This window comes from Amia ocellicauda, chromosome 12 (assembly GCF_036373705.1).
Source record: "Amia ocellicauda isolate fAmiCal2 chromosome 12, fAmiCal2.hap1, whole genome shotgun sequence".
NCBI lineage: Eukaryota > Metazoa > Chordata > Actinopteri > Amiiformes > Amiidae > Amia > Amia ocellicauda.
This window is the reverse complement of record NC_089861.1, coordinates 32,063,984-32,078,784: the sequence shown is the minus strand read 5'-3', so window position 1 is coordinate 32,078,784 and position 14,801 is coordinate 32,063,984. Positions and strand designations below refer to the sequence as shown.

At 49.6% G+C, this 14,801-nt stretch overlaps 2 protein-coding genes across 2 annotated transcripts; both read right to left on the bottom strand.

Annotated features, from left to right (window-relative positions):
- Positions 1 to 127: 127 nt before the first annotated feature.
- On the bottom strand, positions 128 to 6,217 carry LOC136764067 (uncharacterized). The gene is made up of 3 exons (XM_066717895.1): positions 5,748 to 6,217; positions 4,192 to 4,534; positions 128 to 4,046 (listed from the first exon to the last, which is right to left on the bottom strand). Exons 1-3 carry the CDS (start codon positions 5,796 to 5,798, stop codon positions 2,113 to 2,115), a joined length of 2,328 nt encoding a protein of 775 aa, XP_066573992.1. The 5' UTR covers positions 5,799 to 6,217; the 3' UTR covers positions 128 to 2,112.
- A 414-nt stretch (positions 6,218 to 6,631) lies between these two features.
- Positions 6,632 to 13,333, bottom strand: LOC136764945 (uncharacterized). The gene is made up of 5 exons (XM_066719333.1): positions 12,546 to 13,333; positions 11,373 to 11,885; positions 9,678 to 10,326; positions 8,957 to 9,473; positions 6,632 to 8,747 (listed from the first exon to the last, which is right to left on the bottom strand). The coding sequence occupies exons 2-5, from the start codon at positions 11,878 to 11,880 to the stop codon at positions 7,227 to 7,229; spliced, it is 3,195 nt and encodes a 1,064-aa protein (XP_066575430.1). The 5' UTR covers positions 11,881 to 11,885; positions 12,546 to 13,333; the 3' UTR covers positions 6,632 to 7,226.
- Positions 13,334 to 14,801: the final 1,468 nt, after the last annotated feature.

The following is a 14,801-nucleotide window of genomic DNA, read 5'->3' as shown; positions in this document are numbered from 1 at the left end:
GTGTGAGTGAGCACCTACGAGTATATTAGTGTATTACCCAGGGAGGGGGTTATGGTCAAAGGTCAGAGGTCAAGGACTCCACCCCCCAAAACAGAGCAAACAAGCAATAATGCAGACAGACCAGGGCTGGAGTGAAGCACATGGGCAGGTTTATTACTGCAGAGAGGACTGTGTCTCTGTAGAGCTGCACCAAGGGCCTGCTTACAATGACAGAGAGAGGAACAGAAACACAGAGAAAGAGAGATGGAGTGACATAGAGAAGTTCTACAAGTGATCAACTAACATAGAAAAACAAAAAACAAAAACAAAAAAAAAACAGCCAGACAGGGAAGAATAAAGGAAAAGGAAGCAAGTAAAATCTGATGAGAGACTGACAGAGACAAGCTCCAACATAAAACAGTCAGTCAGTGTATCAGTCAGTCACTGTGTGAGTCAGTAAGTTGTGTGTCGTTTGCTTGCTTCTCACTCTCTCACTGCAGCCCCAAAGCTGTATGTATATTTTTACATTTGTATCAATGTTTTTTAATTGGGGTTGTGGTGCAACATGCACATAGGGAATAACATTCCCTAAATAAATTCATTCATATAAATATATTCTTTATCTTTGTCTGTGTAATGACTGACACAAAAACACATCAAATTCCACAATTTATTATAGGAACCAAAGCAAATTCATACTAGTGGAAACATCACCCTCCTGAGGTGGATGTGAGATCTGCAATGTCCTCAGTGTGAGCCAAGCCAGTCTACCCCGCCCCCTAGCAACCTTACATTCGGTTCAGTTAAAAAAAAACTTTATTGGCAGGACTAGGTGACATCAGTGTTGCCAGAGCATTGACAGACAGGCCCAGAGCTCAGGAACAGAGCGACACAACGGGGTAGCAATAAATACAGTACATAAAATTGACATTGAGCTTGCTCTCTGTTGTGCAATGTGGAGAGAAGCAGGCATAACTGTGTGTGTCTGTGTGAGTGCGTTACTGCGTCAGTGTGTGTGTGTGTGTGTGTGTGTGTGTGTGTGTCTGTGCGCAAGTCTCACTATGTATTCGTGTCTCAGAAAACTGGTTCTCTGTCAAATTTCCTTGTTTGGTTTCTTAAACTGATTGACTGTATTTACTCTCTTGCTCGCTCTCTCTCTCTCTCTCTCATCCTTTTCGACATTACGGGAAATAAGCGAGACGAGAGAGAACAGAAGACAGAAAGCAAGAGACAACAGCACACACACAGATACATACATACAGAATATAACAAAAAAAATAACCATAATAATAATTATAATAATAATCGTAATAATCATAAAAGTGATTGTTTGTCTTAATAGTTAACACGGTGCAGAGAGAAGGGCGGAGAGCAGATGGGGGAGTGATAGAGAGAGGGGGAAGAAGGAAGAGATGGAGGAAGGGAGAGACAGAAGGAAACAGAGGAAGAGAGAGGAGGAGGAGGAAGAAATGGAGGGAGGTTGAGAGGAGGAGACGCACAGACAGAGACAGACAAACAGACAGCTCTTGCTCACACTCTCCCCTCCTGTCCTCCTCTCCGACCTCCGGCTCTAAAGAACACACAGATGATGCTCTTAGGGCAAGCCTGGGGGGTTTGGTTAGCATCCAGTCAATGAGCCAACAATCAGTCCAAGAATGAAGAAAAGTTTGCGGAGGGTGGGGGAGGATTCAGGTCTTAGGTTTATTCTGTCCCCAAACTGTTGACTGCCAAATCCACTTCCCTCCCCTCACAAATGATGCACAGCCTCCCCAATCAGCCCTTCTTGTCCTTCAATTGTTTTGCTCATTTTTCATTCCAGTCTGTCCCTGGATCTTGCTAGTTTCCCCACCAATGAGCCAGAGAGAGGAGTTGGGGGGAAGATGTTGGGAGGAAGAGGAGAGAGGAGAGAGGGATGGAGAGAGAGAAAGCATGTGTGCCAGTCCCAGTGTCAGTTCCCCAGTGTACCCCTCCCTCTCTCGCTTTCTTCTTTTTCCCCTTCTTTCTCACTCCTGTGCAAATCATTGTTTTTCCTGTTGGATTCCTTCCCCCGCCCCCTCTCTTCATTTTCTGTAAAATCAGTTTCCTACAATTTCCAACTCCCTCCCTCTTTTCCTCTCTCTGCACACAGTCAACTTACAGCAAGCCTTCGACTGCCTCTGCCTCTGCCTGGCTCCTCTCTACACCCCTCCCAGACTCATCCTCCTCCTTCTCCTGCCCTCCATCTCTCCCCTCTCCTCCCTCTCTGGCCTCCACCCCTCCCTCTTCCCCCTGTCCCCCTCTTCCTCCCTCTCCCCCTCCTTCCTCCTCCTCCTCCTGGTCAGCGTAGTGTTCTAGTCTCTGGTGCCGGTTCCTTGTGGGGGCGTCTTTGAACTTCCGCCCGCAGTCTTCACACGCATAGAGCAAAACTGGCTTCCCTCCCCCTCCCCCTCCCCCTCTGCCCTCTCTGGAGGCAGCCAGCCTCCCACCCCCACCCCCACCCCCAGTGAGCAGCTTGGGCCTGCCCCTGGGCCGGTGTCTGTGCCTGGCTTTGTTCTTGGCGGCAGTGAGGCCAGTTAGAGCGAGCGGAAGGGCAGGCGGAGAAGGAGGGGAGGTGCGGGAAGAAGCAGAGGAGGAAGAGGAAGAGGAGTTGGAGGAGGAGGACGGGGGCAGCTTCTCTGGGGGTGCGTCGGGGTCATCTTCGGAGAGGGCGAGGGACAGAGAGAGGGCGTCTGCATTTTGGGCCTGATCGCTGCCATCGCCACTTCCCGCTCCCAACCCCAGCCCCCCGAGCCCGCCAAGTCCCCCAAGGCCCCCCAAGCCCCCCAGTCCCACCCCGATGCCGTGCACGGTCCTCTGGTGGAAACGCACGCCCGAGCGGTTGGAGAAGCCCTTGCCGCACACACCGCACAGGTAGGGCCGCTCGCCTGTGTGGATGCGGCAGTGGATCTTCAGCGCCCCCGACTGGGTGAAGCACTTGCCACACTGGGTGCAGCGGTAGGGCTTCTCACCCGTGTGCGTGCGCTGGTGGGCCCGGATGCCCGCCAGGTGAGGGAAGCCACGGCCACAGTAGGAGCAGGTGTAGGGCCGCTCGCCCGTGTGGATGCGACGGTGGATCTTCAGCGCCCCTGACTGGCTGAAGCTCTTGCCACAATCTGGGCAGCTGTAGGGCCGGGCGCCCGTGTGCACATGCAGGTGGATGCGCAGGTTGCTGTTGCTGTTGAAGGCGCGGCCACACTCGGGGCACAGGAAGCCCGGCGTCTTGGCCGCGTGCTCAGTCCGCTGGTGCTGGAGCAGCTGCCCGGGCCGGGGGAAGGAGGCCTGGCAGTGCATGCAGGGGTGGCAACGCTGGGGGTAGGCTGAGTGGTGCTGAGCAGGTGGCTGCTGCTGCTGCTGCTGTTGTTGTTGGTGGTGGTGGTGAGAGTGGTGGTGGTGGTGGGGGTGCTGTGAGGGCCCCAGGTGCCCCCCCAGGAGAGGAGGGTCCTGCTGAGAGTGGCCTTGCTGGTGGCGCAGCAGCTGGGCGCAGGTCTGGAAGCTGCGTTGGCAAGAGAGGCAGGGGAAGGGGGCGGGGTCCTGCAGGGGCTGGGCGGCACCAGGGGCTGGTGGAGGGTGCCGGTGGTAGAAGAGCGACTCCCCCCCTGCCTCTGCAAAGCTGGCGTTGGCCCCCTGCTGGTGGCGTAGCAGCTGGGCGCAGGTCTGGAAGCCGCGGTGGCAGCATAGACAGGGGAAGGGTGCAGGGTTGGCGCCGGGGCTGAGGTCTGTGGGGTCGCCGTGGCCGTGGGGCGGGCCCTGATCCAGATGGGGGCCGGTGGGGGGGCTGGCTGGGCAGGTCTCCTCCTCCAGTGCCAGGCCCAAACCCAGACACAGGCCCAGGCTGACAGAGCCACAGCCCGAGCCCCCCGCCATGCTGTTACAACTGCTGCTCCTCCCGCCCCCTCCGCCTCCTCCCCCACTCCCTCCATTTGTCCCATCCTTTCCCTGGTTCCCCCCTTGGCGCCGATCCGACTGTGCCCCCCCACGCTGGGAGTCTCTGGGTTTCAGGTTCTGGAAGGAAAAGGGGCAGCCAGGACAGGAACAGGTACGGTGCTGGACTGGAGAGAGATAGATAGAGGGAAAAGGATTACAAACATGACTGACAGACTGACACTATGACTGACTGACTGACACACTTTCTTTCCTGGCCCAGACCACATCAGAACTGGATAACCTACTACAAACCCACTGCCCCACACTCACACTGCTGCCCGGTACTGCTGGTACTGTTCTGCTCAGTCCCAGCCCGCTCCGCCAGCTCCCCAATAGGCTGCAGCCCTCCTTGCAGGCCATAGGTGCCCTTACAGTGGCCCGATTTGAAGCCACCAGCAGCAGGGGAGGCTGTGGAGCTGGGGGGCTGGGGCTGGGGCTGTGGCTGGTGTGCGGGGGGAGCCGTCTTTAGGCCCAGGATCTCATGGCCGGCGCTCTCCCAGGCTGAGCGAAGCGCCTCCTGCTGGCTGCAGTCCTTCACAGGCACGGCAGCCGAGCTGGACGCCATCAGGTCACCAATGAACTGGTGCATCTCCAGCCAGGAGCATGGGCCCCTCTGAGGGAGAGAAATAGGCAGAAAAGGAAATCATAAACAATATTATGATAACTACTAAACACAATAATTTACCATAGTTAGTACTATCATAAATAACTATGTTGAATAATACCACTGTATGATTATCATATTACAATTCTTGTATTTCATTCTATGTATGTATGTATGTATGTATATATAGATGTATGTATGTGCATATATATATATATACACACACACACATACATATATATATATATACACACACATAGATATATATGGACATGATTCTGAGACGTCTGGGCACGTGGTTTCTGGTGTTGGACTATAATTAACAGCGACATTAGTAACTGTAGCAAGAGCGATTTATCATCCTGTTCGTGTACAATAACTATATGATAACAGTAAATTAATATAATATTATGATTAGTAGTAATCGCATTCTCAAATGACGTATAGCAATACATCCCGACGCAATTACGTGTGTGTGTGTGTGTGTGTGTGTGTGTGTGCAGCCTATACCACATATATATATATTCTATAGGGAGGGGAGGTCGGTCTCGCTGTATCTGCCTCCATACCGGGAACGCTGGGCGCCGCAGAACTGGTCGGATCCGAACTAGAACGCGACCGGACCAGCATCATCCTCACAATGTACCGTGAAGACAAAACAACAACAAAAACAACAACAACTGCAGTTCAATAACGATCAAATATGAATATCAATAATAACAATATCGAATCGCATCGGGAGCCGCTCCGGAACTCAGAAAACCATTATTAATAATAATAAAATAACAACTATAATAATAATAATAATAATAATATAAATAACAATGGTAATGCGGTGGGATCAGAGGCTGTCGATTAAAAATAACTTTACGATCCAGGCACAAGAATAAGAAAACACGGATAAGCGATCATCTCGCTACAATTACACCCACGTCGCTTTTTCTAGAACACTTTTTGTGCAGATGGACCGGCGCCAGCGAGCTCCTGCGATCCGTGTTTAATTGTTTTCGGGTCTTTCTATCCTGCCCGTTTCTATTCTAATTTCAAGATGGCTTTTACTAGCAAATCAACTAGATTTTCGGCCACGCCAGGCTTCGTCTGCGCCGCGTACGGCCGGGTTTTACAAGCGAGCAACTGTGCTGTAGTGTAGTTGTGTGTGTCTTATTGTGTGGTTATAGGTGCGTGTGTGTTATTGTTGTTATTATTTATTTGTGTTACTTACGGTCACAGCGGACTGGAAGAAGCGATCTTTGTCCATTTGAAATGAATACATGAGTCTTTAGTTGGGTGACTGGAGTTTGTTGTTTTCTCACTGCCCTTTTTTATGTCGGCTCAAAAAAAATTAAAAAGCAAAATATGAAAGAATTAAAAAAAATAACGCCTCCAAAGGTAATCACCCCCCCCTCCCCAAACAATCTCCCAAACTTAAGTGCGTGGGGGACAGACGGAGAGAAAGAAATAGTGAGAGAGAGAGAGACAGGCCCAGAACAGTCTCGTCGATGATATTATATTTAGTGTTACCTCTTCCTCTTGATTCAAAACTTACTGACTACAACACGAACCCACAGACACGACCCATCCCCTCACACCCCCCCCCCGCTCTCACCAGCCATACTATTTTTATTATTACTGTATTTCTCTCTGAAAGAGGCGCTTCCGGGCGTCGTCTCGTCACGTGATTAAAATTGTAGTTCCTTTTTCCCCTGATGTTCATGGGTCTTCCGGGATGTACACGGCCCCGGAGGCCACTGGGAATTGTAGTTCTTCCTCTCAGGCAGACAAAGACGGAAAGGACGACGGGCCACTGAGCGAGAACAGAATGGGAGGTGTAGTTTAGATTGCCAGAGGAAATTCAGAATGCATGCTGTACCTTCTATACACTGTGCTGTATTACAAATTAAACCCGAAATAGCTTTTAAAATTCCCCCACCCTCTCTCCAGGAACAGGGCCGGACACCCTGGTGTGCGTGAACTCTCTCCAGGACCCTGCTGGACTGGACTGTAAACCTCTCAATTTCATAAGTCATTTTCCTGTATTCTATTGCAAAATAAGACCAAGTGATAAGAAAAACAAAACAAATCATAAAAAAACACAGCAGCCCTGAGAATTGTGCAGTCTGTCTTCTGTACACATTTATTTCTGAAACCCCCCAAAAAAAGAGACAAACTATGGCACTGCCCATCCCTGCCGCCTTGAGCATGGAGAGACTTGCATGACTGGGAGGTAGGAAGGCGACACCATCCACACAGTCTGGTTATTATCAGTCCAGTCTGGTTATTATTATTTAACAATAGTAAAATTAATCAATTAATGCTCATTATCATAGTGATTTGTTGCCCAAAACCTCCCACTCTCCGCAGACACTCTCGCACTCTCAGTTACAGGAAAAAAAGAGAACTCAGTCCATTCAACCTGAAAAAGATCTGAATAAAACCATGACAACAAAATACAGTAAAAATAATAATTGAAAATAAAAGTTTCAAGTGTTTTAAAAAAAAATCCATAGGATGCAAGTTTCCTTGGAAGCCTAGTCCCATACAAATATCTGGAATTAGGTGAAATTAGTTTGGAGGTAGAGAGAGGAGAAAAGAGGGAAGGTAGATTAGAGATCTAGATGTAGGGACATAGAGAGACAGGAAAGTGGGAGGGGGAGAGAGAGAGAAAAAGATAGAACATAGAGAAGAGAGTGGAGAGAGGATGTTAGGTCTTTCGCTGTCTCAGAGTCATTCTGCGGGGAGGGGGCGACCTGGGGGTGGGGCCAGAGGGAGGGGAGGGCGGGGGGGCGAGGGTGCTGTCAGACTCCAGGGCGTGTGTCATGTAGTGTGTCAACAGGTCACCGTCCAGAACAATCCGCCCGCAGGTAACACATTCGTGGGGCTGCCCCTCCTTCTCCTCCTCCTCCTCCTCCATCTCTCCCTCATCCGAGAGCTCCACCTCCACACTATCGAAGCCACCTCCCCTCTCAGTCCCCCATTCTGACTTCACCCTGGCCCCCCAGGCACAGCTGAAACTCCCCTCTCCTCCTCCTCCTTCTCTTTCTCCTACTCCTCCTCCTCCTCTTTCAGTCTTCAACTTTTCTTCTGTTCTGCCCGGTGTCTCAGTCCCTCCCTCCCAGCCTCCCCAACCACCTCTGTCCGAATCAAGCAGTTCCATTTTGATGCTGAGCCCGTTCTGCGCATGACTGAGGTCCACTGGGATCGGCTCCACTTTAACCACTGCATGCGTCTTGGACCGAGGTTCTGCCTTCAGTGTAACTTCTGCTTGTGGGCCCAGCGCTGGTCCCAGGTCACCAGAACTGTCCCCTCCATCCACCCTCCTCCCCCCCACTTCTACTTCCTCTCGCTCTCGTTTCAGATTCAAAGGCATGGACTCCACAGTGATCTCCCAGGCACAGCCCAGTCTCTCTCCCCCTCCTCCATCTCTTACTCCCTCCACCTTCAACACTCCACCCACCTCCCCCTCCCTCCTGCTTGACTTCACCTCCTCCACCTGTATCCAACATTCCCCACCCTCTCCTCCTCTTTCTCCTCCCCCACCCAGTCTCCCTTCCTCCGCCACTGTTCTGAACAAGAATGTACTTCCGCCCACTATATTCCCAGAATCCCCAGGTCTGCTTGGCATCCCCTCCACCTCCCCGTCTTGCACTATCTCCACTTCTGTCCCCATCCCTCCTTCTTCTCCTCCTCCCTCCATCACTCTTGCAGACAATATTGCACTTCCGCCAGCTATTTTCCCAGTATGCTCTGTTTCCACCAGCATCCCCTCCACCCTCCCAACTACAGCTAGATCTCCTTCCACGCCTCCTCCTCCAGCTAGTCCTCCTCCCTCTCCCTTCATCATAGTGCCGGTAGTGTCACTGCCATCGTCACTGACATTGCCCAGTACATTCCTAGCATCCTTAGCAGTGTCTGACTGCTGTACCGCCACCTCCACAGTTCCTACCCCTCCTGCCCTGTTGACTGCACCCCTCTCCGCACCCCCCAGCTTTGGCAAACTGCCCCCCACTCCCGCCTGCCCACCCTGTGACATATACTGTAGCACCACCTCACTGGGACTGGGACTGGGACTGGACTGGATCTGACCAATCACAACATAGGCCCCACCCATCCCCGTGGCCGGCATCAGCAGTGGCCCACCCACGAATGCCATAGGGCGCGGGAGCAAGGTGGGGGGGCCCGGGGGGGGCTTGGGGGCTTTCTTCGGCTTGCGGGGTACCTCTTGCTGCAGAAACAGGAGAGAGAGAGAGAGAGAGAGAGAGAGAGAGAGAGAGAGAGAGAGAGAGAGGTTTAATACAGTATATAAAGTCTTTACTGATTGACACTGACTGACTCACTAGCTGGACAGGAAGAGAGAGAGAGAGAGACACACACATAAACAACAGGACAGAAATGTAATCAGACACAGACAGAACAGCTCCCTCCCCCTCTCACTGGCGGCTCTCTCAGATGGCAGGTGTCACGGTGGTGGGCGAGGTCCTGGGCGTGGGTGAAGCCACGGCCACACTGCTGGCAGAGGCAGGGCCGGTCGCCGCCATGCGCCCGCATGTGGGACACCAGGAGCAGCGCCGAGCGGAAGCCCCGTCCACACTCAGAGCACACGTTGACACGCTGGTGGGCCCCTGCGTGTGTCTGCAGCTCCTGGCGGCTCGTGAAAGCCAGGCCACACTCCATGCACCTGATCTCCCCTCCACCTGGCCCTCCTCCTCTCCCTCTTCCTCCTGACCTTCTTCCAACACCCTCCTGCCCCCCGCCTCCTGCGCCCCGGTATCCCCAGCAGCCAGTCTCCTCCTTGTGGGCCTGGAAGTCGTGCTGGGAAGGGAAGACACCCAGGCACGCCACGCACTGCAGGCTCTGTGGGCGGCAGGAGTGCCGGCGGTACAGTGAGGGCAGGCGGAAGTGGCAGCCACAGCGCACACAGGTGTAGGGCTCCACCCCCCGGTGAGAGAAACTGCGAGAGAGGAGGAGCGAGAGAGTCAGTCAGTCGGAGAAATAATGTATTTACTTTTTATAAAAAACTGAAATATTATATTTCCCATGTATGTTGTGTGTAATTGCTTTCTCAAGTCATCCCAATAAAGCAACAGGCAGGCAGTCACCGTGATACACCATCAATCACAGCCTAAAACACACTCACAATCACTCACACTCTCACCTGTGGCGGAAGAGGAGACGCTCTTTAGAGTACACGCGGGAGCAGTCTGGGCAGGGGAAGGAAGGGGCAGGATCAGCAGGGGCGGGGGCAGGGGCGGACGTGGACGGGGGTGCCATAGCAGCAGTACTGGTAACGGCGTCAGCAGCAGCTCCATCCCTGGCCGGTGCTGCCGTCACATGGCTGGGGATGGTGTGGCAAGCATTGTCGGCGATGTGGGAGTGCTGGGAGACTTGGTGGGAGCGCAGGGAGGAGCGCCGCCGGAAGCCCCGCCCACAGTCAGGGCAGGTGTGACGCCAGGCCCGTCGGTGGCCCTCCAGATGGGTCTGGCATGCAGGCAGCGAGGTGAAGACCTTCTTGCAGTGGTCGCACTGGTAGAACTCACGCTCGGGGTGGCGGTCCAGGTGCTCCTGGAGTTCCGACTCCGCCTCAAACATGGCGCCACACACCTTGCAGCGGTGCCGGCGTCCAGGGGGGACGCGGTGGCGCTGCAGGTGGGCGCGGTAGTTGGCCAGGTGGCAGAACATCTTGCTGCACTCCTGGCAGCGGTAGGGCCGCTCGCCCGTGTGTAGCCGCTGGTGTTCCTGCAGTGCGAAGGAGGAGGAGAGGGAGCGACCACACACCTCACACATGAAGGAGGGGGAGGGGGCAGCTGGGAGGAGGGAGAGAGAGAATGTACAAGTATATTATATTATAGGAGAGTTCAAGTAAGGAGGCTAATATACTGACTGACTAACCCAAACCCAAAAACTGACTGACAAGCTGTCCAGCTAACACTATAGCCCCATTCACACTGAAATGCCAGTAAAATGCAGGCATGTACCCTTTCACACAGAAAACAGAGAATGCAGGCATTAGTGAAGTAACCTTGGGAACAATGGGACCTTGGGACACTACAGAAGCCTGTGAATTTGGGAGACAAGGACCGATACTCTGGACACGTTTGTAAAAGTTTGCTTCAATCATTTCCCAGTTCTGCCAGTTCCATTGTGTTTACTAGGCTATTGGTTCTAAGTACGATGCTGGTTTGGTTCGGACTCACTACCAAGAACAAATAGTCAGGAGGGAAATGCAAATGATACGTCAATCTAGGTTTTGTTTTCACATTATGCCCAGTTCGTCAAGGATGTATGGTTGTGTGTTTTCGCGGTGTGGTTACTGGACCCAGCGGTCACAGATCATTTGAACCAGTGAACCCAGTATGAGACTCCAAACTCCAAACAAATTACCGTCAGTGCGCACCGTAATGCAGTCTAACACGTTTGACTATTTACAGATATATTTTGCATGATTTATTGGCATATAACTTCTGACATATGTGTGACAATAGTTAGCATTACATACATCGCCAACCTGCTGGTTCATCAATAACACGCAGGATTACTGCGACTACATTATTTTCAACCTCCGCCATTTTTGCAGCCCTATTCTGATTGGTTGAGCCAGTTAGCTAATGTACTGTGTCAACAACACAAAGCTGCAATGTGTCATGTGCTGGCATTCGTTTTCCCGCTCCATTCACACAGACCCATTGCCGGAAAAATGCTGACATTTAGACTAGGTCCCGAGGTGGAAATAAACACATAAACCCTTTCACGCAGACATTGCCTGCAACAAAAAGCCAGCATTTATTTCAGTGTGAATGGGGTTTATGAGAGAGAGTGGATATTGTGGAGTGTGGAAAGTATATTTCTGTACCTCTACTTTGGTCCTCCTCTGTTTCATCCTCCTCTTCCTCCTCCTCGCTCCCCGTCTCCTGACTGTCATCCGTGGGCTCAGGGGACGACGCCCACCGTTTCCTGGGGGGGTCCAGCACCCCCGCCCGGCGCACTCTGATAAACCGCTTTGCCTCTCCTCCACCCCCTCCATCTCCCTCTCTTCCTGGTCCTCCTCCCTGTCCTCCACTGCCTACTCCTTTTTCTCCTCCATCTTCTGGCCCTGTGCCACCTGCCCCTCCTATTCCACTTCCTCTGTTCTTCCCCCCTGCTTCTCTTGCCATTCCCCTGCCCCCCTGCACACCCTCTGGAATGGGCCGAGCTGCCGCTGTGGTCATCGACACCCCTGGGCCGTCGCTTCCATTGGCACTGTCCACGGGGGCTTCCTGTGTGGGTGGTTGTCCTTCGACCTTCGACCCCTCAGTGGTGCTCTGCAAGAGCTCTGGGAACCCCAGCTCAGTAAGCTGGATATCGATGGTGAACTCAGACATCAGCACTGGGTAGGGGGTAGAGAGGGAAGCATGGGGGAGAGAAAGTGGAGGGGGATAGAGGAAGGAGGTGGAGGGGATGAATATGAATCAGAAGAGGGAGGGAAGCATTGGACAGGAGGGGGAAGAGAGGAAGGGGAGTGTGATAAGAGAGTGGGAGGGGGATGTGTGTGAAGCAGTCCAGGAAGAGAGAGAGTTCAAGGATGGGGGAGAGGGAATAACAGCAGAGAGGATGAGAGAAAAACAAAGAGAAGGAAAAAGTGGTATGGCGAGAGAGAATATTAGCCCAGTAAACTGTCAAATACATCAACACTTCGGTAAAGCTATTTTAATTTTTATTGTTATTTATTTCCATTATCTAGGGTCACAATAAGCAATGTAAGCAATATAAAAGTGCAGTAATAAAATAAAAACATACTAAATTATACTTTTAATGCATTTCCCCTCCATACTGTATGTGTAAATGTTTTGTCAACACGTGTGTAAACCTGTGATGTCAATAAAGCTCATTTTGGATGTAATTGCTAAGAAACCTAAATAATGACAAAATGTATGTATTATTTAGATGTGCTTGAGTGCATATACAAATCAACAACAATGAACACAACATCCTACACCATCGAAACAATCATAGCAACAACAAATCTAATTATATTAAAAATACTTACCTTTTGTATTAACGTGACGATTCTTTGATACATAAATACGTCGATATCCGTAGACCCTCTCTCTGTGTACCGATACATTACACTTCGTCCCGCCACAATAACCGAATGGTCGATCAGTTTTGAAAAACAGGAGTCGCTACCTTGGGTACGTGGAGACACAAACGAGTGCCATTGTCCGCTGTATCATTGTGTGCGTTTGCGATAGTGTTGTTTTCTTTCTGTGCACCGCTTGCACGCCACAGACACATCTTCCTCTTTCCCACTCTGTACCGGTGTCACCCCCAGAACCGTCCCCAATCCACTTCCGCCGTACAGTCTGTCTTCATTGAAACCCAGGGTGCACAACATAAGAAAGTTTACAAACGAGTGGAGGCCATTCGCCCCATCGTGCTCGTTTGGTGTCCATTAATAACTGAGTGATTAAAGGATCCTATCCAGTCTATTTTAAAATGTTCCCAAATTTTCAGCTTCAACCACATCGCTGGGGAGTTTGTTCCAGATTGTGACGCCTCTCTGTGTGAAGAAGTGTCTCCTGTTTTCCGTCTTGAATGCCTAACCTAACAAGAACCCTTTATATTTTAAATCGATTTATTTTCCACTTTCCGACTTTCCGTGGTTGGCGTTTATTTTATTTTTTTCCGGTGGTTCAGGATAAGTGATACTGTGACTACAGCTAACTTACACAACTAGAAATTAAAGTTTAATGGGAAACTTCGTCTGCGTTGAAAAACGTCAGTGCACGTAGCTACTGAATTGAGAGACGTGAGCTGCTATTTCAATGTCCCGACCGAACCCCCCCCCCAGCTTTTTCGGCGACTTCACGGCTTGGCCTGGTCAAACCCATATCCACTGTATGTTGTTGGATTCTTGCAGATCAGGCGAGTAAATTACCCGTCCCCTCACACGTCGCGCTACTTCACTACTTATATAAACGGTGTGCATTTCTAACGACAGATTATTTATGGCAAGCCGTTTTAACATCGAATCGTCAAACTAGTGATATCAACAATACAATTATTATTATAAGCAATTGTGTCACATTTGTGACATATAAAAAATGGAATTGCAGATATCAAACGTGCTGCACATATGCTATCAATTATTCAATTTTTGATATGAAGAATTTGCTGATATCTGAAATTCTACTTTTGATATGAAAATCCTATTGGAAGTACATTGGTATGCATTTCTTGATATCAATAATTCAATTTTTGATATGAAGAATTTGCTGATATCTGAAATTCTACTTTTGATATCAAAATCCTATTGGTATGCATTTCTTGATATCAACAATTCTATTTTTTTTATATTGGCAATTTAATTGTTGATCTCAGCAATTTAATTGTGTATATCAATTATTGTATTTTTGATTTCAGCAATTCAGTTTTTGATATAAGAAATTTGACACAATTGTTGATATCACTAATTTGACAATTAAATGTGAAAACGGCTTGCCATATTTATTTCTGACGATATCCTACATACTGGAATTATACCGGGGTTCCCTTTGGCCGGGAGTGACCCAACAGAGATTCGGCGAGACACACAATTAAAAAATAAAGATAAAAAAATAACACAAAATCTCAGATCTTCATTCTCACAGATTTTATTGGTGTACGTCCCCCTCCTCCTCCCTCCCTGTGTGTACAAGTAGTTTGAAAGATTGTTTTTAAATAAAATTAAAATAACGACAGCAAACCTACAGAAATAAACAACAAACAATATATATATATATATATATATATATATATATATATATATATATATATATATATATTTTTTTTTAAAACAGAAATGTTCCCAAAATTTTCTATTAAAATCAAAACATAGACGAGACTTCATGACAATAAAAACAATACTGACATATCAATAGTAATAATAATAATAATAATAATAATAATAATAATAATAGTAATATTTTCCAGTATAAAATATTGTTCCTCGTTTTTCATTGAAAGAAATGCCTCCAAGCAACACAATAAACACATAACAGGACCAGGGCTGGAGACCCTGCTGTAAACTGAGTTTCAATGCATGCAAATTTCAGATTACTGTAGAAACTATTTCCAATCCACCTGTTTTGTGTTCAGTGGGCGTCCAATCAAATGGCTGTGTGCTCAGATGGGCAGCACAGCCGACCATCCAGAACACAGGCTGTGGACGGAGAGGTGGCATCAACTAAGCCTAAATCCCATGTGCTGTAGTTATTGAAAATTAGCATCAGTCTGCGAAAACGGACCAATCAGAAGCAATTGA